This window comes from Lissotriton helveticus, chromosome 2_1 (genome assembly GCF_964261635.1).
Source record: "Lissotriton helveticus chromosome 2_1, aLisHel1.1, whole genome shotgun sequence".
Taxonomy (NCBI): domain Eukaryota; kingdom Metazoa; phylum Chordata; class Amphibia; order Caudata; family Salamandridae; genus Lissotriton; species Lissotriton helveticus.
The window spans coordinates 1438078590-1438102395 of record NC_136059.1 but is presented as its reverse complement, the minus strand read 5'-3'; the positions used below and the strand labels follow the sequence as shown (position 1 = coordinate 1438102395).

General features: G+C 44.0%; 1 protein-coding gene across 2 annotated transcripts in view; it reads right to left on the bottom strand.

The window, feature by feature from the left end:
- Positions 1 to 23806, bottom strand: part of TRABD2A (TraB domain containing 2A) — a 1184208-nt gene that overhangs the window by 308577 nt on the left and 851825 nt on the right. For both annotated transcript variants that reach the window (XM_078677534.1, XM_078677533.1), the window contains exon 4: positions 20142 to 20316. In XM_078677534.1, coding sequence (XP_078533660.1) covers positions 20142 to 20316 — 175 coding nt within the window. The remainder of the gene's footprint in view (positions 1 to 20141; positions 20317 to 23806) is intronic.

Genomic DNA, 23806 nt, shown 5'->3' with positions numbered 1-23806 from the left:
TAGTTCATGGACAACCCTTTTTTATTTCGTTACAGAAAAAAAGTCCACTTCGCATCAGCCAACTCACCAACCAGATCTGATTCCCGTGCCCACATTCCCAGCAGTTTCCCAATCACCACAGTGTCAGAAACCATACCATACAATATGAAGACCCATCCAGCGTGGCCAACAGAAGTAATTGAATCAAAGGTTCTAAACTTGGGGGTTCATCTGGGAAGCTTGACATATGTTCCTGCACTGTCGTCCTCAGCCTGTGGTATGCAAATATTTTTAATCGGTTGGTGTTGATGTCCTCCTGAAATTTCTCCAGAGAGAGAAAAGTTCCCTCTTAATATAAATGTCCAAGGGTTGTAATCCTAGTACTGACAAATTTCCGACAACCCTGGGTTCTGTCATTAGTGGGAGTGCAGGTTTATTTGCAATGGGGAATGCTAATCTGTATAAACTGGAAAGTTGCGAATGGAAACTCATCGTCTTTCATATTATACAAGTTGAAACTACAGGGACTACCTCTCCTCTGGGTCTTGGGAGGCCTTTCGGGAAGAGGGACTCTAGTGGGACTCCACCTGTTTGATCCCTTTCTGGTAAGAGGTATGGTATTCTCCTGATGATGCCATTATCAAGCATAGTGTACCTGGGCTACCAGGTAATACCTCTTCATATCAGGTACATTAAATCCTCCTCTGTCATATGATAGAGGAGGTATATCCAATTGAAGCCTGGGTGTTTTGTTCACCCAAATGAGCTGGGATGAGAACATTAGAGAAAAGATATGAAAACCTGGATCGAACTATCATATTAATGTGCACCATTCAACCCGCTATGGAAAAAGGCAGTTGCTGCCATATTTTCACATGATGAGAGTGCCAGTCTACAGTGGGGCTATAATTCAGACAGACCATGATCTCAACATCTCAGTATAGGTGTATTACAAAGTATTTAACTTAGTCTCCTACACAGAAGAGTGGAAAATCTAATGTTACTCAGAAGGTTGATTCAGTAAGGGAGAGCAGCTCAGTTTTTGTCCAATTTACGTTTATTCCTGAGTAGCCACCAAATCTCACCACCTCTCTAATCAATGTTGCACGATCAAATGTGGGTTTTCTCGTGAACAGTAGTATACTGGCTGTATACATAGACACAAGGAGTCTCCCAATTTTGAACGCTAACCCCAGCTGCAAGTGAGGCTCTTGAAAATATCTAGCTAAGGAGTCCATGGCGAGAATAAAAAGAAGGGGTGAAGGGGCAATCCTATCTCATTCCTCTACTTCCGGGAATGGCTCTGATATAAGTCCATTCACGGACACCCTAGCCACAGGTTTTTCATGTAGTAAAGAGATGGCTTTCGGGAACGAGTCTCCCATACCATATGTGTTCCTTATAGTCATTAGAAAAGGCCACTCTTGGGAGTCAATAGCCTTCTCTGCATTTAAAAAAACTGCTGCAGTTTATCAGTTAGGGTTAATATAATGTAGCAGTGTGAAAATGGTACGTACAATGACTACTGTATTGTTATGTTTCATTTAGGCACACCAATATAGGTAGCAACCTAACGTCTCACCTATATTTCCCCTGTCATTACACTACATAACGGTTCTTGGGACTGACCTTTTACCTAGTTACGGTACTGCTTACAGGACGTGGGGTTTTCCCTGAAAACTAGTCTCATTCATGATGCATGAGGATTCTTGGAAACTCAGCAGGACTGCCATCTCCTGCATAATGACTTTGTATAACGGTCATTCCTTCCGTCATCCTGAGTACGACATGACACAGCAAGGTAGATCCCCTGAGGGTACCACTTTGGGTATATAAACACCATATACTTTCTGAAGCAGGAGGAGAAGAAAAAAGACTTCCATGCTGACACACTGACGCAAGATGCTGAGGTTCCTGCACGCAGGCACTCCAGCACGCAGTGGTCTGACATCCCTATCGGGGTGTCCAGCTCGTGACCAAGACGGGGTCCCACAGTCTCTTACTTCAGGTAATGGGATTGACTTTATCCTAGAGAGATTCTTGGATTCATGCTTAACCACTTCAGCGCTAATGACAAGGGTAACTCGTCATGGACTTTCCATTGATTTCAATGGAAAGTCAATGGAAGCTCATCAGGTGCCTTAGCAGCCAAGTGGTTAAAACCTGCTAGGCACTCTTAGGTACATCTTGTTAGGGTCGCACCATAGGAGTACGCATTTTACCGTCATGTATTTTTGTACCTGCCTGTATTCATCTTAGCACTATGGTAGAAATCTACCATCCCTTTACTCTGTTGGTGCTTATAATCATTTATATCAGTTTCTTTCTAATTTTTGTTTCAGCACATCTCTTTTACACAAGAATGATGCTGGTTCAATAAATTCATATTGAAATTTTGTCCCCACTATTTATTCAGTGTATCTCTCTGAGACAAAGTGAGCACGAGTGACTGAGCGAAAAGTATCGCACTGTTTCCATGATCCCTGATGGAACAGAGTTGTCATGTTCGATAGTTGCCAAGAACTATTCTCTCCTTGGTAAGAGGGGTTTCTAGTGGAACTGTGAGCTAGCTGGTATACAGGCAAACATACCCGGTGGGGTGTCTGGAATCAGCGTGGACACCAATCCCACAGTCTATGTTGTCTATACATGCAGATCCTATATAAGTTTAGAGGAAGTACAAGACAGTATGTCTGTGCAGGACAAATCCTGATTGAACCAAAGATAGATAAAGCAATTCTCTGGAACCATCTGCCAGAATTTTATTATTGAGATTTAACAACAATAGCGGCCTATATGATGCACAATTGGTGTGGTCTTTCCTAAGTTTTATAAGTTTGGTGACAATGTCTTCACACTTTGTGGGGGTAGTTCTACAGTCCTCAAAACTTCAGTATATACTTGAGAGGTGAGGCGAAAATAGGTGTTTGTAAGCCTTATAGAATGCTGAAGTCAACTGGGCCAGTCCAGGAGCCTTACTTACTGCCATACCCTCTATGGTCTCTTTAATCTCATCTTGGGAGATAGACTCATATAGGGATTGCCTGTGGCAATTTTCTAGCCAACCTAATGCTATTTCATCAAGGTATGAGCTCATATCAGTAGCAGTCTTCGCATATAGCCATGTATAATACTTTTTAAATGTGCCGACTATTCCTTCACTGGACGATAAAGGCTCCCCACCCACTTCCATGATCTGAAGCATGATATAACGTCTGTCCTTTTTCAGTAACTAAGCCAATGTTTTCCACAGCACTATCCGTCACTATTTCGTCAGGCTAGGGCAAATTCCCCCAGAAGGACACCTTCCCATCTGCTTGTTCTGAAACTGTTGGAGCAAAACATTCATTCTTTGTAAATAACTGGCTTTAGACACTGCAGAAGCATTAGCGCTCAATGTGTTCTTAGTACGATCGGATACTTTTAAGAAAACCTGCTTGTTATAATATCATTATCCCCCTGATGTAGACTTTAAATCTCCTTGCAAATGGGATTGAATATCATTGATGTATATGAGTCTCCTGGACCATAGTTATTTTGATGTTAAGTCTGTCTAGGTAGGCTGGCATTTTCCAACCTTTTGGGGGGATTATTTAGGCCCCTGATGTTCCAGGAGAGATATAGTCTTACCCATAGGTATCAAGGAAAGTGAACAGAAGGATAGAGTCGGTGAATCTTAAGAGCTGCACATCATGCCATAGATACTATGAAAACTACAATGCTGCAGCTGGAACAATAACATAACTTATACAAAAGCCCCACAACCCAGTACAGTGCATCCTCTGAGGTCACCACTGGATAAGGCCCTCACATCTCCCTCTCTGCTGGACTCTAAACAGTGCAGAAAATAAATATTGGTTATACCGATACAAAGAGTTACTCTGCACTAGTGCAAGTCAACTCTTCAGGTTCGCCTCTTCATCCAAGCAGCATCACATGAGGTCATCTCCAGCTGGCAAGAGTGCCCCAGCATACCTGCCAGTTTTTCGTAATATTTAAGGGCTTCATTAACAGCAGTAAAAATATGCCCCTTTTCATCCAGATCAGTCTCCGTTTGGTGTGATATAGCATAGCATTTTTGTAATTCTTAACTTGTTTGACACTTCATTTGGAGAGAAAAATCTTGTGAAGCGCCAGGGCAGAAGACCTGGCAACTGCAATGAAACAGGAAAAAACAAAAAATGGCCAGAAAAAGAAATCTGAATCAGATTGATGTGGTTCTAGAGAGATCGTAGACACAAAATATCCAAGATCTCGGACGAAGAACCTAGCTGTTGAGGTAGATTATCATCGGTAATGGATGTAATCTTGAAAGGAAAAATGTCCTTTCTTGAGTCCCCTCACTCACCGGAGTTTCCTCACGGTGACATGCTTCATCATAGGGCCATCCCAACCCGCTGCAGATTGAGGTGTGCTGCGACTTGCGAAAATATGTAGAAGCACTGTAGTGAGGAACTATGTGTAGTGCAGTGGTGTATGTGGAGTGGAGTGATTAAAAATACCTAACTAGTGGGCAGAATTATTTTATTCTTGCTGCTAGTTAATATATTAAAATCTGGGTGGGTCTCTAGGTCAGCCTGGTTTGCAATGTGTCAGGAGTCCTAGTAGAGTGCCAACATGTTGTCTGTGCTGATTTCATTGCTCCTTTACGTCCTTCAATGACAAGTGAATTAGTTTGATCCCAAAGAGATAATTCTTTAGTTGCTAGCCCAAGAGAAGTATGGACAGAATGGAGTTCACGGGTGTGGTGAGAAGGAGTTCTGACAGACTTGTGAGTTACATTCAGCTAGGAGTAAGTGGCCAAGAAAATGAAGGATGGGCTTGATGCTAAAAAGGAGATGTGGTGAGAGTAAAAAAGTACTGTAGATGGGGGGGAGGTTATGAGGTAGCCGCAGCTCTTTCTGGTGTTGCTAAAGCTAGGACACGGATGCCCAGGGCTAACAGATACATTTAGGAGAAAAGTAATCTGTTAAAGTGGGCGGGCCGGAAGCAATAAATAATATCAAGTAAGACTTGCTAGAGATTGATGAGGGATGACCAAATGGTGGAGATGGACAAATACAGTTGCTTCTAGTTTTAAGAAAAAGGAGGTGGGGTAGCAAGTCAAGTGAACATTACTCCTCTTAATTTGCCCTGAGGGTCCGGGTCAGACATAATATAACCTGGAATCACTGAGCTATGGCAGTGCTGGCCTGATACCATTAAGTTTGAGAAAGGACTAAAAGATCAGTGTGAAGAAGGTGTCTGTTAGGCCTAAGAGGAGACCAATATGCCAATGCAAAGTGAACAGGGCCTAGAACCCAAAGAACTAAGTAAAGTGGTGAGAGAGATAGCCGAGAGTCAAACACAGGCTAGGTTATTGCATAGTAGACGGTAATGGTATGATGTATTAGTTTCTCATTGACCATTTTATTAGTTTATAAACTAAAGGGGTGGGGAATTCTTTTTAGTTTTTTCTTGTCTCAATAATAACATGGACTTTATTTAACTTTAAAGTTTGTCTGTGCTGATTTCATTGCTCTTTTTCGTCCTTCAATGACAAGCCAATTAGTTTGATCCCAAAGAGATAATTCTCCATTTGCTAGCCCAAGAGAAGTGGCTTCAAATATGCACACCCCATGTTGACACCATTGCATACACACACATGTATAGTCTCCACACCCATTCCTGCCTAAAGAGCTGCATTTCACACCGACAATGCCCCAACGGAGCTTGAGGTTAAACTTTGTTCAAAATAGTGACACCTCACACAGATCCCAACAGAAGCATAGCACTTTGCAGACACTTCTTCAAAAGAACTGCATCTCTCAAATACACCAAGGAAGAGTTCTTCCTTTAAGAGACACTGCCCGTTGGTGCTACATAATTAAGGTGACAAGATGACTGCAAGTGATGGGGAGAATTACTTTTCCAGACCTGGGTTTTGCTTTTACATTATTAGCTGGTGTGTTCGACCAATTGGTTGAAATAAAATTAACCTAGACTACAGCTCCCTGAATGCACTGGTATGGCAAATCAAAGCTGGAAAAGTTGTGCCCTGGTGAGAGTCATCTGGTCACCCTATACATATGACTGATACTGCCCCGTAAAATGTATATTCGCAGACAGTGCCCAACCACCACCATGTCACCAAAGCTCTGCAGTTCACCCAAAGAGAGACCCATATAAAGGGTGAGCCTCATACCAATATTTATTTCTTCCAAACAACATTAATATCGACCCCGCCATAAAGGGATTATAACAATGCCATGGCATGGGGTACTTAATACCAGCACATTACTCCCAGAGATATAGCCCACACAAGTGGCTTTAGCGGAAACTCCCTGAAGAGGCCCTCCTCAGAAATAACCCCCAAAGCACACACAGAAAAGAACGAAACCCCACAAATATGCCACCACAACGAGCTGTCATTTTAGTCATTCTATACTGACCACCTCCCCCGTCCCCTCCCCCAATGCAAAACGACAATCCTATTTCTGTTCATGAAATGGGGGCCAGCTCACTTCACACTCATCACAGGTACTAAACCAACTTCTAGGTGGAGTTGCATCACAAACACACAATGCGCCTCTCTCAAGTTTTGCATAACCAACTGAAACCCTTACCCTTAACACATAGCATAGCATTCCTCTATGTACCAATATTTCACACAGCCCGAGATGTACTTTCACAAAAATTGGCATCTTCCCCAATTAAATAAACGATTTATCATACCAACACTTTGAGGATACCAAAAATAAGCAAAACATGCCGTAACCTGACTGCTAATTTAAGCAAGATTTTGTATCTAAAAGGTGTAAACCAACTCCAAAAAGCAAGAACGTCAATGTCCATTGCTTAAATTCTTACAAAACATAAGGAGTATGGTTTTAAAAGACCACATTCATGAACATAAAGCTAGAGTACACATTTTATAAACTAATATAAGGAAAACAGTTGATAAGGATCACATTTTTTTCACTCTAGTTCTGCCACTCTTACATTGCTCTTGGCCCTAATACCTCCATGCTCTACTCTTTACCTCTCATCTTCCCACCTTTCCTCTCATATTTGCTTGCTGATTCTGCCCCTCTTACATTCACATCTCTCTTCCCTGCCCTACTCTTCACCTTTCAACTCTCCACCCAGTCTTTATCTTCTCTGTTGGTTATGCCATCCTAAATACAGCTATGCTTTTTCCTTCTCCCCTTTCCTTTTATCTTCTCTTGCTGTTCCTGCCCCATTACATACACCTCTCCCCTTCCGCCTTCCCTCTCCTCTTGCTGATTCTGCCCTTCTTACATCAAACTCTACCTCCCTGATCTAATCTTCATGTCTAATCGCTCACCAAGCCCTTAAGGTTCTCTTGCTGGTTTATTTTTATTTATTTATTTATTTATTAAAGTTTTTATTGAAGAAGACAAGAGAATTTACATGAATCGGGTGTCATACACAGAACACAGTATATCAATAGGTGAGCAAGTATACCAATGCATAGAAAGCAATTTACCGAAGAATGCCGCTGTAGCAAAGATACATACATTAAAGAGGAGAGACGACCAGCAATCTGACAAAACGACGGCCTGCAAGGTTAGCCCACCCATGATCCAGGATAATAAAGACCAAATTAGACACCCGACAAGTAGGAAAATCGATACAGGATAGGCGACCCATCTCTTGTGAAAGAAGAAAGGAAAGAGAAAAAAGGCCATAGAACTAAACGAAGGTAAAATAACAAACCCCTCCCCATTCCCCCACCCTACACCTCTGCAATGTCTACGGCCCATCCCCACTAGCAGTGTGCCTGTCGCCCCAGAACTGGACCTAAAAGTAGGAAGAAAGAAAGTGGAGGAGGGAATATCAAACAGGCCCTCGGTCTCCCTTACCCCCCGCCAGCAGCAACCCACCCCATACATCTCCAGGATAATAGAATGCAACAAGTAAAATCCAACGGGGGGGAAGCTTGTAAGAACCACCCCGCTCCCGCGCCATCATGAGGTACAAATCCTGTGTCAAATGAAGTCATTTTTCAAACCCATCCGGTAAAAGTCAACCCTGGCCGCTACGATTCTTCATGCGAGCCCTGTCCATTCGAACCGCCATCTCAACAGGAGAATCAAAATATTGAAAAGTTTCCAAGTCAGTACGGAAGAAGTGATACCAGGATAGCCGTATACAAAATCCAAAAGTCAAACGAAGTTCACTGCCCACCAGAAATAGGTTGCCAGAGCGTTTTTGAACCATCTGGGAGAAAAAGGGCGAGGTATCAATCCGACAGTCACTGGAGAACTCACTCTGAAGTATAAGAATATCCACATCCATCTCGGGCGATATCGGCATAGGGCAGGATGCACCTCTGATAGTCTCTGGCTCGCTTGCTGCGGTCTGGGAGTCGAGAAAGAATACAAAGTCCCACTTCCGCCCGGGGCCCTCTGTAGCAGTCGGAGCTTGCTCCGTGGGTAAAGCATCTTGTTCCAGAACCAACAAAGGGTCGGAGTCCGGTCTCCGGCAGATGATATCAGCCGTTACAACCATCCTCTGGACGATGGCGGTGACTTGTGAATGGAGCTCCCCAATGGCGGCCATTATAGTATGCAGCGACGGTGTACATTCAACCCGCTCCATCGCCCCTCACGAAGCGACTGAGCAGGTCTCTGAACCCCGGAGGTCGACTACTCCGGGGCACCAGGCACAGGCAATGCCGATGACAACTGTGGGCACTTCCAAAAGCGCAATCTCAACACCGTCGCCGCCAGCGAGGAACCGAGCCCATCGACCCCGGGAGCTCAACGGGGCCTCCGGGCAGCGGATCCCCGACCACAGCAATCGATACGTCAAGCCGCCGCAGCTGCGGGATAAAGCTGCCACCGAACCACCATCCAAAACGGACAAGAAAAACTCCACTTCGGGAGACCGGACGCCACGCACGTCCCGCGGCCGATGTTGTTCAACTCCAACCCGGCTGGGTTAGAACTCGAGGCCCCAGCTTCAACTCCGGGTTAGGCCGAGAATGGAGCACGGCATATCTTCGTCATTTGAGCAGCTAGAAATTCCGGGATTGCACCTTTAGAGTCAGGCACACTTCAGCTGCACGGGAGTCCGGGGAGAAATCAGGATGATAGTCAGGATTTGTGAGCAACTGGCGGAGGTCGGCGGAGCCGGGAGCTTATGCGGCCATCTTGGTTGCTAGCGTCTCTCTTGCTGGTTTTGCACATCTTACATCCACCTTCTCCTCCTCTTTCCCTCTTAATCCAACCTCTTAATATTTCTTGGTGGTTCTTCTCTCTTCCATCCACTTCTCTCTCTTTCCACTCTGCTTATGTGCTTTTGCTGGTTATGTCTCTCTTATAGCCATGACTCATATTCATGCACTACCTTCACTGCTCCTCTCTCCCCCAGCCTTTTCACTGGCTCTGCCCCATTTACATCTTCTCTACATGTTCATCCTCCTGAACACTATTAGTTTCTCTCTGATTTTGCCACTTACACCACCTATTTCCATTCATCCTCTACTCTTATTCTTGTCTCTTCCTCAAACCTCATTTTGTGGAGTCTGCCCTTTAACATGAAACTCTCTGCTATCCCAACTTTGTTGCTTCTCTTTCACATTATGTCCCTCTTATATCCACCGTACTCCTCCATGCTGTATGCTTCGTCCCTCCCCCTGCCTCTTACCTTTCTCACTGATTCTGGTCTTCTGCATCCACCTCTCATCATTTCTTCTCTCTTCTCGGTGTAAGGTTTCTCGATTGTTCCGCGTCTCTTACATCTATATGTCCCATACATGTACTGCCATTCACTTCTCATTTCTTCCTCCAGCCTCCTAGTGTTTTTTGCTGGTCTGCCCCCTTTACACCTACCTCTTCTCTTATACCTCCCTGCCTCTTACCTTGTCTCACTGTTTCTGCCTCTCTTATATCCGCGTCTCCCTTCCATGCTCAACACTTCACTTTATCTCTACTACTGTCTCTTTCGTTTCTCACTAATTCTGCCTCTATTACACTCACCTCTTACCTACCTACTGAACCTTTCACCTCTCATCTTGTCACAGCCTCTAACGTTCACTCACTGGTTCTACCTTTCTATATTTACCTCTCCCCTGCTTCTCTCCCCCTGCCTCTCACCTGCTCTTGGTTGTCCTGCCCTCTTACATCCAACACTCACCATACCATCTCCATGACACTTAAGTTCTCCTGATGGCTCCGCTTCTCTTATATCTACCTCTCCTATCCAAGCACTTCCTTTCACCTTTCATCTTTCTCTCCAGCCTCAATTTTGTTCACTGGTTCTGCCCCCTTTATGTCCACCTCTCCTTTCCATGCTCAACTCTTCGTGTTTTATTTCCTCTCACCTCTACCCTCAATTCACTTTTTCTGTCCCTTAAGCTTCCACCTCTGCCCTACATGCACTGCTATTTACTACTCTTCTCCCCAGCCTCTTACCTTGCCTTCACCTCTAGTGCCAGGATGCAATACAGGCCCCTGCAGCTCAGATGGGCCCACAACACTTCAGGAGGCCCCCAATCCATCACGGGGTTCCCATTCAACCCAGGGCCAATAAATATTTGTGAGATGTGGGAGACTCAGAGGCCTTTTATCACATTCTGCAGAGAGGGACCCCATCATTTTGGGTTACGCCACTGCTCTTGTTTTATTTACAGCATTCTCTCCCCTTCCATCCTCCCACTCTCCCCAAGCCTGTTACATTTCTCTTTTGCATGCTGTTCCTTTTACCTAACCAAGACTCTTCCCATCTCTCGTTGATTCTCCGATTACATACACATCACTCATTCCCCATCTCCCTTTCCTTAAGCTTCTTGTTCTATATAGTTGTTTTGCCCCTTATGTTCACCTCTCACCTCTGCTGCTCTGTCATCTCCCCACCTATTACCTTTTTTTTGTTTGTCTAGCCCCTTTTAGATGTGGCTCTCCCTCGATACTTCTATTAAAAGCAAAAGTGGACACCAAACCTCCTTAGATGTACCCAGGAACACAGGCATTCAATATTTCAGATATGAACAAACATGATGCCGGGGAGTAGCGCAACCTTTTTCAGATGTGTAAAACAAGTAATGGAGAGTGGCTTGAGGGGTTATAACTTGGGTGTATCTTGGAGGGTTGTTGCACTCCTCTCAGGGTAGTAAGAATGGATGTGGGGGTCACCCCTCCTTCCCTCCTACCAACTCAATGTTATCATCTCCACTATTCTTTTACCGACCCAATTTTTCATTATTCCTTTTTTTATGTAAATTAAATGAAAATAAAAAAAAAACACCAAGTGCTTATATTCAACTGATGTCACTATTTATGTTTAACTATATTTATGTGTCTTTTGTATGCACATGCTTGTTTGGAAAAAAAACTAGAAAAAAGTTGCAAAAAAAAGAAAAGAATAGCTTCTCTCTTCATTTTCTGCTCTTTTCATTTTCCCTTCATTGAAACTGAGCAGCGCCGATTGTGACATTAAGGTCACTTGGTTTTTAGGTCGAGCTAGAACAGCGCATGCTCTGTTTGTTGCTCGACTTTTAGTAAAGGGGATTCTGAAAATGCTAACCATGAGTTTGCTGCCTGGCTACAAGCTTGAGTGCACGTGCGACTGCGCGCACGGCCATCTGCCTTTTCTGTCTTTCCTTTGTCATGGGTAATAAAGCGCCTCTTTCCAGGCACCCTTTCATGTCCGGCGAGCAGGCCAATGCCCCCATGCTGGGATTGGAATCTTTCTTAGGCTTTTATTAGCTTACTTTAGTGGTTTGAAGTTTTTGAGTGCTTCTTTAACTTTAACCTACAATTTTACTACAGCAAATAAGCTTTCATTTTGGAATTTCACTATGGTTTCCTTGTCATTGTCAAAATGGCACACCCGTCTATATTAGAATGATTGTTTTACATTTTTTGTGCCGCCTCTCAAAGACAAAGGCCACATGGGTCCAGTGAGTAGGTCTTACAGAACTTTGTGTTTTCTTAGCTATATTTAGCATTCTGAATACATTTCCATTAGCTGCATCTCCGACTACTCCTCAAAGTTTCAACCAGAGTTACTGTTCAGTATGAATTATGCTACAATACTAAAACTAGTTTCTACCCCCTACCTATACTCACTTCACACCAGTGAACCTGTGCCAAACCTGTGTGCCTGGAAGTAAACAGCAACTGTGTGGCAGTGTACAGGGCAGGTGTACATTGAGTCACGTGGGGCCTGATTACCAAAACTTATTCTAGGGTACGACCATTTTAAATATGTTTTACCGTAGAAGACAAGTTTGACTTCTACTTTAAGCCTGTAGTTAACCTTCGTAAATCGGGCACCCATGTGTAAAACACTGAGCCCCAAGATTTGTTTGAGTGGTGAAGTAACCCCTTGTTATTTGTTGAGAAAACGTTTGCGAAATTGTCAATCAGTAAGCATATGTGGATGCCTGCCTGCCTGCTAAGCAGTAGGCTATATTTGCTGCTTAAACCTGCATTTTCAAAGTTAAAATGAATGATTAAAGAAGTATTTTTGGAGAATTTAATGGACAGTTTTTTGTGGAATTCAACTGTGAAGGAGCACAAATACTTTGAATGATCATAATTGATGTTCTTTTCTGGGCGGATGGCTTCTCTTAGGGCAGTGACCAGCTGCCCTAACAGGAATTGAATGGTGGGCACAGTAGCATGCCCTTCTCTCGGCAGGTGACTTTTCTGTGTTCTTTACTTCGAAGTTGTCTTCCAGTTGGGTATAGTTAGTTCTTGGAGGTGATTTTGTGAGGTACAATACTCACCTGGGTTTCTGGGTGCCTGGAGAATGACTGATTCATTCAGACTGTACAGGAGGAAAGTATGAAAGTATGAATCTTTCAAAACACGTGTTTTCTGGTTTGTTAATCATGTCAAAAGCCACACCAACCCCAAGTTCTGAACAGGTCACTGCTTCTGGATGTACAGCTTTAGAAACCATTGCCCCATCTGGTCTAGGGTTTCAGTAGCCGAGTCATTTGGCGTCAGTAGGAGGTAACTAATGCAGTGGAATTAATCTACAGTGGAAGCAGTTGTCTTTACAGTTTGGCGACCACAGATAAGATAAAAATTATGATTGGCATTTAAGATCACTACTCATACATGTTATCAGTGAGGCATGTGTCAAACTACACGTGTTGAGTTTTACATGTGTGCGGATCTGCGTTAAAACAGTTTTCCTGTAAGTGTGACCGTACTGTACCCATGTATAATGTTCCCTTATTGTTGTGGGATAACTGTGCTTGTAGATTTGCCATATGGTAACCGCTTTGTTGTAAAACTAAACTCATTGCACAGTCACCAAATAATAGCTCGCCTTCCATGGCATTAACATATTTGCAGCTGATTTGACTACAGTCGGTGCTTCACTGTCCATGCATGGCTTTGTCTCGCTGAAACTCACGTGTGAACAATGACTTAGGCAGGTAAGGGCCAAAATGGAAAAGCAGTCTGCAGCGTTTTAAAAGGTTTTCAAGTACATGTCATGCCAGGTGGAATCATGAGTCTGGATATTTAGTGCATTCGGCTGCGTTTCTTTCACACCCTGCGACCATATGAAGTGTTGCAGCGATCGCACCAAAAATAATGTGCTTGTTGCATTGTGCAATATGATAACCGAATGTCCACTACGTTCTTTTGGTTTTTTGCTTGTGAATGTACTGCTTGTTGAGGTGGTTCGAGAGCACGTTAAGGTGCAGCCCTTCACTCCAGTGCAGTATCCCACACAATCACCTCCAGTGTAAAACAAGTACTTTTCCCTTTCGACTACTTGCACATTGAGTCCTTGACCTCTCTACTGAGGCACTCTATATGGGGACAGTTATTTTCCATTGTGTTGGAGTGAGTTTAGGTTTGAAATATGCATTATTCCAAGGTTACCAGCCCATCTGACTTTTGATACTACAAACCTTGTTCTCCTAGCTCTCTGGTTTGTAGATCCTAATCAAGGCTTACCGGCCTCTCTAGCCACAAATACTGTGTATACGTTCTATAGAACAATTATAGAGGGCAGCATGCATGTCCCATTGCTGTACTGTTTCACAGCCTGACACATTTATAATAACTGTTCAGAACCCGTGTTTTTAACCCTCACTGATGAGTGAGAGCAGATTAACGCAGGTTTTGATTCCTTCCGACCTCTGAGGTGGCGGTCCCAGTTTTGACTGCCTGAAGCCACCAGTACTATATTATGAGTTCTCTGATATAACAACTTCTGCTCCTGACAGTGCTAATTGCAGATGTCCCTTCCATTGAAGTGGATGGTGGAGACGAATGTCCCCGAAATGAGGATAAAGAGGCCTTGAAATTCATCATCTGTGACCTACTATGCTGGGTGGTAACGGTCCATGCTTGTATTCTTATTTTGATCTATGTTTTGTGATACAATAAATTCGATTTCACTGTATTGTGTATCTAGTATGTCGCAAGGTTTATGCTTGTTTTGTTGTGAGCCCTGCAGGATGCCTTTCATTCTTGAGGCAAGGAAGAAGGTTTGGGTCCTGTATCTGAGCTGGCTTGGCCCACTCAATTATGCACAACAAACAAAGTAGCCAGACAGATTTACTTTTGAATTTTCAATACCACCCAGCCTATCAGTTCTGGGAGATCAACTATTTTATTTTAGTATTTTTGTATATTTTTAGCAAAACATTTTCTCATTTGATTTACATATATCATCAAACAGACAGTTATCAAACAGTGAAAAATACATACAGACACATAAAATGTGCATAATATATACAAGTGTGCAAAATCATTACAATCAATACTATCATTTGTTAAGAAACAACACCAAAAGCAATTTCATCAGATACCTAACAATTAATCCACGCTAGGAACCAGTCCTTTGTATTAGGTACAAGAAGACAAGCGGACAAACAGTTTATGGGCACTGCCTGCCTGTCTTACTAAGCCGGGGATCAGGAAGTGAATTATAGGGTTGCAACACTGGGGATAACAGAATGTTTTGAGTTTTGAACGACCCTAGTGGCACCCTTCTTCTTTTTCCAGGCTTGGAGTCAACGCGTTTCGAACCACAATATTAGTATGGGTTCTCCTCAGGACACGGACTGGATGGAGCCAAAACTAAAAATGATAATAATGATGAAAGTTGGTGTAAGAATTGGGTGAAAATATTAAAATAAGTTTAAAGCTCAGACTCGACACTCAACCAATGTTATCAAAAGGTACCTGAACATGGCACTTGGACGTAACTCGTGTGTCGTTGCGATTAGATGGCCTCAAAAAATGCAGAGATTCTGCAACCGGACAATAGTAACAAACATAAATGCCTTTCCTTTTAACAAGTGCTGCAACACTGTCTAGGATAGCTTATACATGAAATAAAGCGTACCTTCACATGAGTATGCGTCTTAAACGCTACCAGTAGAAAAGTTTTGTTGGACCTGTAAGTATAGATAACGGCCTTGTGATGGTCTAGATCATGAGCAAGTTTGTCTGAAAACAAGCGGAGGAAATAATAAAATCTACCGCCTCGTTATTGCTGCATCAATGCACATATAGTGGCACTATCACTGATATACAAACTTACTTGTTTGAAAGGAGCGACCGGCTCTGATAAATCAAGCACGTCGTCTCACATGAATGACGACCTCGTGGTTCGTAGACAGGTTTCTCAAACAAGGTAATCTGAAAAGTAGCGAAGAATGGTTTTTTAGATCTACCGGCTCGTTATTGTTGCATACAAGCGCACATGTTAGCACTGTTGCTGGCGTGTGACTTACTGTTTGGAAAGGGCGACCTGCTCCGTATGCTCGCGGGCGGCGTCTGGTATGAGCACGCCGCGAGCAAGAGAGACTTGGTTAAAGGGGCCGCGTGTACCCAGGAATGCTGGTACACGTAGTCCAGATCGCTCGCGGATGCATCGGACATCTACCGCGGGGCTATGGTTGGTAAAATCCGGTGGTTGCACTTCGTAGGCATTCAAAAACCAACAGTTTGAAAACGAGAAAACATGTTTGAACTGAACCCGGACATAAATACTGCATCGTTGCGATTTCTTGCATCATAACCATGGATACGAAAAGAAGCGTCTCACAAGTTGTTTACTTCCGACAGGTCGTTCAGTCCGGAGTTAGCTGTATCAAATTTCAAAATGAGATAGGCCTCCTTCTGGGACAGACGTATTTCTGGAGGCCTATCTCATTTTGAAATTTGAACGACCTATCGGAAGTAAACAACTAGTGAGACGCTTCTTTTCGTATCCATGGTTATAATGCAAGAAATCGCAACGATGCAGCTTTTATGTCCGGGTTCAGTTCAAACATGTTTTCTCGTTTTCAAACTGTTGGTTTTTGAATGCCTGCGAAGTGCAACCACCGGATTTTACCAACCATAGCCCCGCGGTAGATATCCGATGCATCCGCGAGCGATCTGGACTACGTGTACCAGCATTCCTGGGTACACGCGGCCCCTTTAACCAAGTCTCTCTTGCTCGCGGCGTGCTCATTCCAGACGCCGCCCGCGAGCATACGGAGCAGGTCGCCCTTTCCAAACAGTAAATCACAACGCCAGCAACAGTGCTAACATGTGCGTTTGTATGCAACAATTACGAGCCGGTAGATCTAAAAAACCATTCTTCGCTACTTTTCAGATTAGCTTGTTTGAGAAACCTGTCTACGAACCATGAGGTCGTCATTCATGTGAGACGACGTGCTTGATTTATCAGAGCCGGTCGCTCCTTTCATACAAGTAAGTTTGTATATCAGTGATAGTGCCACTATATGTGCATTGATGCAGCAATAACGAGGCCGTAGATTTTATTATTTCCTCCGCTTGTTTTCAGACAAACTTGCTCACGATCTAGACCATTGAATCACGAGGCCGTTATCTATACTTACAGGTCCAAGAAAACTTCTCTACTGGTAGCGTTTAAGACGCATACTCATGTGAAGGTACGCTTTATTTCATGTATAAGCTATCCTAGACAGTGTTGCAGCACTTGTTAAAAGGAAAGGCATTTATGTTTGTTACTATTGTCCGGTTGCAGAATCTCGGCATTTTTTGAGGCCATCTAATCGCAACGACACACGAGTTACGTCCAAGTGCCATGTTCAGGTACCTTTTGATAACATTGATTGAGTGTCGAGTCTGAGCTTTAAACTTATTTTAATATTTTCACCCAATTCTTACACCAACTTTCATCATTATTATCATTTTTAGTTTTGGCTACATCCAGTCCGTGTCCTGAGGAGAACCCATACTAATATTGTGGTTCGAAACGTGTTGACTCCAAGCCAGGAAAAAGAAGAAGGGTGCCACTAGGGTCGTTCAAAACTCAAAACATTCTGTTATACCCAGTGTTGCAACCCTATAATTCACTTCCTGATCCCCGGCTTAGTAAGACAGGCAGGCAGTGCCCATAAACTGTTTGTCCGCTTGTCTTCTTGTACCTAATACAAAGGACTGGTTCCTAGCGTGGATTAATTGTTAGGTATCTGATGAAATTTCTTTTGGTGTTGTTTCTTAACAAATGATAGTATTGATTGTAATGATTTTGCACACTTGTATATATTATGCACATTTTATGTGTCTGTATGTATTTTTCACTGTTTGATAACTGTCTGTTTGATGATATATGTAAATCAAATGAGAAAATGTTTTGCTAAAAATATACAAAAATACTAAAATAAAATAGTTGATCTCCCAGAACTGATAGGCTGGGTGGTATTGAAAATTCAAAAGTAAATCTGTCTGGCTACTTTCATTCATGAGGGGCAGGGCTCACTTCACACCGAAGGCCAGTTCAAGCATCTGAAATTATCATGCAGATGCAGCGATTAGGATAAGAGACAGTTGTCAGCAGAGAAAGCTGATCACGGCCACAATATCAGCCCTGCCCAGTCTGCCAGAGCTGAAAGGAATCTGAGGGGTCATATTACCTTTTCAGGCCATGCAGCATGGCCCATGGGAGGGGGCCCTGCCTCGGGCCTTGCAGCTGCACCTCGACTGAACACCTCAAGGGAGGGCGCTGCCCACCGGATGGACTTGCGATCCAGGGGTTGGGGGCAAGCGCCCCTCCTTGCCCCCCCTGCGGACACCATGGTAGCTACGCCACCTGTACCCTGGGGGGCACTCGTTCAGCACTGTATGAAGAGCACTGTGTTACTGCTGTGTGAAACCAGCCCTCTTCAGGGATGCATTTGAACAGGTACAATACTCCACAAGGCAGGATCTCATACCAAGGAACAACAGAGGGGATCTCGCCACTCTAAGCGCATTCATACCTCCTTGAACGGCTGACAAGATGGCTTGTGAGCTGTCAAGTTTTCACCTACGAAGCCATGACAGACGTGTGCCTCAGTATGCTGGCCTTTCCAGCGTGCACCATCCATTATCCCCACCCGATCACATGGAGCACCTCAGGCAGCAAGTGGCATTGGCCTGTGATCAGGCCCCAGGCTGGTAGAGAAGGGGTTGAGCCCCTCATCTAAAGGGGGCTCTGTGTATCCTGCTCGACTTGACATGTGGGTCCCGGAGGAGCCTCAGGTTCACCAACCAGACGTTTTGTGTTTGGGTCTATCAGGCTACCTCTTGGATATTGGCTGTCACCTCAGTGATGCAGGCAGGGATATCTATGGGTCTGAAGTGAGTCCCACCGGCCACAAACGTTCTTGTCCCCCCTACCTCCTCAGCAGTGCTCAGGGACCTACGTGAACAGCGTCTGCGAAGGATATCAGGCTCAACCACAGAGCTCTGTCTCTAAGCGGCCATCTTGATTACAGGTCAGACCACGCTCCCCGCAGGTGCCCATCTTAAAATGTTTTTTACCCATTTCGAGAAGATCACCTTGCCTGCCATGGTTGGGCATGCATCCACAGTGGTCATCTTTGAATAGGTTTAATAAAATACTACAAATGTATTCAAAGTTGGCTGAAAGGCATGCTCTTGCATGCACGGTGGCCGTCTTCAATGCATTTGCAAGTTTTAACAAACCCATTAAAAGATGGCAGTGAGATCAACCAAAAAAGGGTTGGCAAAGCCTAAAGAACTCCTTGTTTTTCAATGCCTTTTCACATTTCCTTTGCACGCTACAGGTGTCGTTAGTCAACTTTTTCTTGAGTGTTTTGAGTTTTTAGGAAGCCTATATTTCCCTTGAGGTTGCTGGCAATATATTTCAAGAAACCATTCTGCCCCTCTTACTCACATGTTTTTAAAGGGAAACAAGGCATGGGGGAGAAGAAATGGTGTCACTGATTATGAAAATATACCAAAACACACTTGGAAAAGTTGCCATGGTCGCCAGAAACTTTACGGGTAATGTGAATGGACAAAATGACTGTAAAAAAGGTCATGAGTGAGACTTCTTAGTTAAATGTAAATCCTTACTAATTTCACGGAGACTATGGGTTAAAATTAATTTATATACATATATACATACTTCTGATTCTTTTACCAAAGAATTGTATTTTTTCATGCTATTCCAAATAGAAAATTATGACCTGAGGAAAACTAGACCTATCCCAACCAAAATATACAGGTACTGTATTCTCAGCTGCCTCCGTAAAGCACTTAACAATGAAAATGACATTCCATGCTATGATCACATGGAAGTTTTCAGAAATGGTTGTAGACACGTGTGCAGAATAAGACTTTTGTGTACTACCTATCCATCCCATACTAATATTGGAATCATGATATGTAGTGACTGAACAATCCAACAAAGGACAACCCAGACTGCAAAAGCAACTAATGCAATCTGTTAAACACAGCTAAGAAAACTGAAGGAGCAAAATATTTCTACATAATCACACAAAACACCCAAAAGCACCATATATTTAAGTAAAATGCAGCTACTAACTCGCTTCACCTCTTATGTACAAAAGAACCACAAAGAAGACACAAGGTGAACCAGGACCCAACATGCTTTGCCTATACAAGAATGCATACACATACCTACATTTGTATTTACCATTAATATAAACCTATTTCTATTACATTATGTATACACCCTTCATCCGTGTGGACCTGTCCCTAAGTCTCCTGTTTTCACCTTGCACTCGTTCAATATTTGAGAATCAGTGACAAGTGAGGAATTAATTAGGTGAACATAGTTTCCTGGTTTCACTTCCCACCTTACAAAAAAATATGGCTACTGAGTTGAAATTCAAAATACAGCTCTGAAGAGATTCTATGAGTCAGAAGGGCAGAGAACCAAACACTACTCACCAGCACCAAAGGCAAAGAAGAAGCTCTTCTCAGGGTTTTCCTCTAGTAGATTTTTCACCCTGTTGCCCATTCGCTCATTCCGCTTGTAGATCAACTCTTGGCGGAAGTAGTTATCAATCTCTTGTGCAGTAATTCTCTCCTGTGGTGGGAGCGTGGAATTAATAATCTTCGGAACCTGGGTGGACAAAGTTGCTGGATGTTATTCGAGCCACTTAGAGAAAATAACACTGCAATTTCTAACTTTGTATGCTCAAATATTTTCTTAAAAGAAAGCCACATTTAAAATTTGTTGCTTTTAGAAATTGGATTTTTGGTTGAGGTGGTGTGATCTCTTCTCAAGCAACTACTGCAATCCCTGTCAGGGTAAACCACAAAAAAATCCCTAAATTAATGTGTGCAGGGCTCTGTGGTAGCTCGGCACAAAAGCAGTCAAGCTTTGCTTAGAGGCAATGTGTAAAGTATTTATGCAGCACTCAAACAGTAATAAAGTGTAAACACAACACAAGAAAAATCCCACATCAACTTACAAAAAAAGAGAGCAAAATGTAATAAATATTTGAAATCCAAACAACCAAAATTCAATCAGTAGTACTGGAGTCGTGAATTTAAAACCGTTTAGTAAAAATGTGCACCTAAAAGATCAAAGGTCCAACCGCAGGACATCTAATTGTGCAAGACCAGGGCAAAGTTGAAAGTTATGGCCGACCGAGATGGGCCGTGGTTCAGATACACAAAGTGGACTGGATCCGGTCTCGACTTACCTTCGGACTTAGAAGAAATTTTGAGAAAAAATGTCTCAGAGGTAAACTTCGGCAGACAAGATAGTCAGGATTGTCCGAGTAAGAGTCGTAATCATCAGGGAGCCGTTGGATGCAGTCACGGTGTAGAGTTCTACATTTGGACTTTGTCACTTTTTTGGAAGTGGAACATTTCCAGTACACAGTGATATTTACGTTGCATATGAAATGCTACAGGTAATGTGAGATGAGTGTTAGCATGCACCTTGGAGTTAGGTCTGAATCCTGTTGCAGCCTCGCTAACGGGGGAAAATAGGAACTGGGAAAGGGGATGGAAAACATGAACAGTTTGGCCAAGTGTAATTTAGAGGGCAGCAGGTCATCTAAAAGAGGGAGGGGCAGGAACGGGAGAGACAGGCCTGAAGGGAAGTTCTCTTCTGTCATATAATTGAGGAAGGGTAGAAGGGGATGTGGCAGTCCAGATTTTGGGTGAGGGAGCTCTTCTGGTAAAACTGCAAGAAAGGGGGTTGCAGAATTCAAGGGGGAAGATGACCCTTCCCAATTACTTGCAGAAATTGTGTGAGGAAGGTAGGCCATTAGGGGGGGATTGGACGTTTGTGAAGTTGACAGACCTCTCTAAAATGGAGTGCTTCCTCCTCTGCCCCCCCCCCTCACTTGCACATCACCTCATACTAAGTTGTCACTGGTGGTGCAATCTGAAGAGTAAGTGCGCATTTAGCAAGGAGGAGCAACAGAGCCGCAAAGCATACACGCCCCTTACACGGTTTTTTATATTTAAAGATGCCCAAGGAAAACTTTTACAATGTATGGAGATCAGGCAGCTCTGTGACCTCCCATAGGGTGGAATCAACAGACTGCCAGCAACTGTGCAGAGCCAAACAGGGCCACGGCATGTGTATGAGGTCAGCGTCAGGGGTGTGACAGCTGGGACAGCAAAACTGAGCATCAGGAAAATAATGGTTCAGCTGTGCTGGGTGAGGTAGGCTCTAAGTAACAAAAAGAGCTGGATGTTTTTGAACTTGAAGTTCCAGGAGGCCTGCTGGAGGAAATCCAGTGCATGTTCCCTTTCTGGGTCATGAAGTCCCCTTCATTAGTCCTCCTTCCATTTACTTCTCAGTGTGGTGAGAAGAAGAGGCTCAAGGTCGCGGATGGCCTTATACAGCCAGACAGTTAGATGACGACCATTACCGATAGTGAGTAAAGCCTGTAGCAGTGGGTGAGTGGGGGACTCGGCCTCTGACATGCCCCAGGGGTTCAACAGGTGACTTGGAGCTGCTGATGAATGAGAAATTGTCCCAGCGGGAGGTCATGGTCTGTGGTCAATTGATTAAAAGAGCATGGCTGAGCATCAGAAAATAAGTCTCCAGCAGGAAGTAACAAGCGTGAGGTCAAGGCATGCAAGTCCCTAGAAGTAAAAAGGCCTGGTAACTGAGGCAGGCCGATGAGGGGGAGAGGTAGAGCATATGTCGGTATCCTATGCATGAGACGGTGTATGCAGAGCATGCAGGAGCAAGCCACCGCCACCTGCTAGGGCTAAGGGGAGGAATGGCAGAACCTTTGGAAGGAGAAAGCTGCACACAGTAGCCATCAACATGACCCCCTGCTCATCAATTGTTTGGCCCTTGTAACACTCAGCCATCCAGCATGATAGCCACTGCAGCTGGGCTAACAGAAAATATGCTTTGGAGGAGGAGGCACTCAATCCACCTCTGCCCGTTGGGAGTTGCAGTTTCTGAAGGGCGACTCAGCAACAGAAGAGAATGCATAAAAGGGAATCCAGTTCCTTAAAGGACTTCGTTGGAAAAACAGGAAGGTTGTCAAAAAAATGTAAGAGGCAAGGCAAAATCACCATATTTGCCAATGCAATCTTGCTATTCGGGGCTAAGGGCAGAGGTTGCCAAGAATGTACCTGTGAACGGATGCCGACTAGGGATCGCCTGAGGTTTCCCTCATAAAGACCGAGAGGGATATGATATTGGCGAATCCCTAGGTAGCAAATCGCCTCCTAACACCAACAAAGTTGCATTTCTCCGAGGTATATAGTTTGTGGGTCCTGACTGGGTCACGTTAGGGTGACCAACCATCCATAAATTTCAGGGGCGGTCCGTAATGTTAGTGTCTAGTCCGTTGTCCCTTATAATTCTGTATACTGATGCCTATTGTCCGTAATTCTGATGTTTGCAGGGATGATCCCCTTGAGAAGTGTGGCTTCGATGACCCCTTTGAGAAGCCTCTGGGGTTTCACAGCAGTCCCTGTTGGGGGCCAGCTCACACTTCTTGTCAATTAGCCCATTGTCCTTCTGTCTGTGCCGATTCGCTCAGACAGAATGACAATGGGCCATGCTACAGTTACAGAATGTGGTGTGTCTGTGCCTGCATTGCAGAGTCAGATGCCATAGTAGGCATATAACGTGCAATTCGTCCCACCATACTTTGCCCCCCCACAAAAGGCACCATACAAAGTGGCTGGTCTTCACTGCGTAGTCTTTATTAATTCTTTTAGATAACGCCTTCTTTATTTGTTGATGCAGTGTTAACATAAGACCAACTTTATTCAATAATCCAACACACATTAATCAACATAGGTTTGTGCAGTATTCGTTTGCACCACAGTTTACAATTGTATTTACAATTCAGGATCTCATGATCTACCTTGGATGTGGGTTGTACCAGCAGGACACAACCCATCTCCATTTCTTCCATTCCAGGTAACTACCAGTCGTCTACCCCCTAGACGTGGCCACCTGGTACTTTTTTGCGCCTTTCCTTGCGCCCCAGCTTTCCCCAAATTGCTTCTTCCAAGCACCGGCATCTCGGGTAGGGCCGGAGAATCCAGGACCACCAGCAGGACGGCCCCTTCTCCTGCCAGCCCGGTGCCCCATTGACTGCCCTCCTTGTTCCAGGATG